Below are 2,317 nucleotides of genomic sequence, written 5' to 3'. Positions count from 1 at the left end.
TGTTGGACGAAAAATGGAATGATAATTTATTTACTTCATTTATTATTTATTAATCACAAAAAGAGTTAATTTTTATATTGTGGGGGTGGTTTGTACCTCTAAAACGCTTTATGGGGACGTATAAAAAAATACGTATCCAATATTTTTCGGTGTTTTGAAAGTATGCCAAGTTTCATTAAGATCGGCGGGTGGCACTTGGGTAGGTTTACTTGTGAGAGCATTATTACACGTTCTTCTCGTTGACCATCTTGTCTTCTTTTGTTATCGCGAGATCCAAAATTTTCTTTTGGAAATTTCTTCTCTTTATGTAAGGCAAATGACGCAATAAATCACCCAGTACTTCCAGAAAGCTGTCAACTGTGTCTCTTTCACGCTGTGATGATTTGCTTAATACTTCATAGAATGTTTCTTGAAGCTGGGCATGCTGGTCAAATATTTCTGTAAGCATATATGTGTAAATATAATACATGTATTCTTGTTATAATTATTTTGTATACTTTTTCATAATTTTTGTATAATTTCATAAATACGAATGTCTTACGAAAGCTTACATCGTCAAAGATTAAGCCGTAACAAATCAAAATTAGCATTAATTGTATTTAGAAAACTGTCTATACGAAAAAGTATAAAGACATCCAGAAATTGATTGTTAGGAAGTATTCAAATGAACAATAATAAACGATTTCTTCTGTTTGTTGGAAATATATTAAATAAAATTAGAATGTACTTTTTTTTTTATTGTTCTTAGGCGATGAACAGGTGCTGTGGCGATTGGACTCACTGCGGTTGTCAGATGACTTAGTGTCATATTCAACACTATCCAATGTTGAACACGATGCTGATACGGAGACATTCGCATCGAAATCTTTAAAATAATCGGAACTGGTTGATGATGATGGCAAAAGGTGTTGCAGAGAGTTGATGGTCCTGCAATATAAACAATCATATAATTTGATGAACAGTTTAATAAAATATACTTTCTGAATTAGTAAAAATTAGTAATAAAGAAATAAGAATTAGGATCAAGGAATAGAATTTACAAGTATTGAAATATTGAATTCTTAATCATTTCTCGTTTTCTGGGATATAGAGTAAATACGTACGGCACTGTAGATACAGTATCATCGAGAAACCTCATTCTCTCGTAATGAGAGAACGAACTTTTCGGTGGATGTGCAGCTTCAGCCCCAGAGCCGCTGCGTACATAGCCTTGCATTTTCTTTCTGGCTTTAATATATGAGTCACGCAGCTGCTTCCATTTTTGTTTAGCCATCGCCACAGTTAACGATCCTACAATTGACAAAATTAATCATAAATTTTCTTGTTAATTATATTTAGAAGCATACAAATATATACATGTAAAAGAATGAACAACTATAAAAATAAAATGTTATTACCAAGTATGTTTTCTATCTCTTGCCAAAGAGCATCTTTTTTCAGCTTTGTCCTGTTCTTCACGGGAATCGTGTAGTCCCACAAGGCTCTTCGTGCATGGACTAAATCTATTAATATTTCATCCAGATTTGATGATGAAGAGAATTTGTCAGAGTTGTCAATTTCCTCAACTTCTTCGACTGATGTCTCCTGCGTGCCTTTGATCTCATTGATCTCTTCAGCTCCATCAACTAATCCCTCCTGCTCGTCTTCAATATCATATCTTTTTTCTTCAAATATATAAATAATTACACATTATTATACATATATATTTGCACTGTACTCGTATATGTATATTTAATGATATACATACCAAATGAAAATATTGTAACTTACGCATTGTGACAACCGCTTTGCTGTCTACATTAATAGCATGCAGATTTTCATTAAATATTGAAAAACAATGGTATGCAAGAACGTTTGCGCAAGAACCATACATAATGTAGGAACAATAGCCACACTTCAATTTCTGATGCAGAACACGATTAAATAATTAATCTATACTATTAAATTAAAAATACGCAAATAATATAACAATTATAACCTCTACGCTGAAGTTGAGATTAAAGACACACTGTCAGCAACATATTAAATATTCAAAATTGCATGCAATTGATTCTATGTACATAATATAAATATTACATTTATGAAACTATCAAATTATATAAATACGAACAGGATTATTCATTTTAAAATAACTTCTTCTAACGACTGTTCTGTTTATTAGCATACATTCAAAGAATTAGCAGATTCCGTCTTCCGCTTAAGCACGAGGGAAGAAATGACAGAAACGCGGAATCTATAATAGTTACTTTCTATTCCGCTTTTCCGCTTTTCCGCGTTTCCACGCTCCATGTAATCGCACCCTAATACGATACCGCGT

The 2,317-nt window shown here is 32.5% G+C and overlaps 1 protein-coding gene across 1 annotated transcript; it reads right to left on the bottom strand.

Moving 5' to 3' along the window:
* Nucleotides 1–223: 223 nt before the first annotated feature.
* LOC108762543 (uncharacterized) lies at nt 224–1,774 on the bottom strand. Its single transcript, XM_018509583.1, has 5 exons — nt 1,771–1,774; nt 1,398–1,664; nt 1,104–1,290; nt 782–927; nt 224–438 (listed from the first exon to the last, which is right to left on the bottom strand). The coding sequence occupies exons 1-5, from the start codon at nt 1,772–1,774 to the stop codon at nt 224–226; spliced, it is 819 nt and encodes a 272-aa protein (XP_018365085.1).
* Between the last annotated feature and the right edge of the window lie 543 nt (nt 1,775–2,317).

The sequence above is a fragment of the Trachymyrmex cornetzi genome, unplaced genomic scaffold (assembly GCF_001594075.2).
Source record: "Trachymyrmex cornetzi isolate Tcor2-1 unplaced genomic scaffold, Tcor1.1 scaffold308, whole genome shotgun sequence".
NCBI classification, from domain to species: Eukaryota; Metazoa; Arthropoda; class Insecta; order Hymenoptera; family Formicidae; genus Trachymyrmex; species Trachymyrmex cornetzi.
The sequence above is the reverse complement of the archived record's forward strand: the minus strand, read 5'-3'. Positions and strand labels throughout refer to the sequence as shown.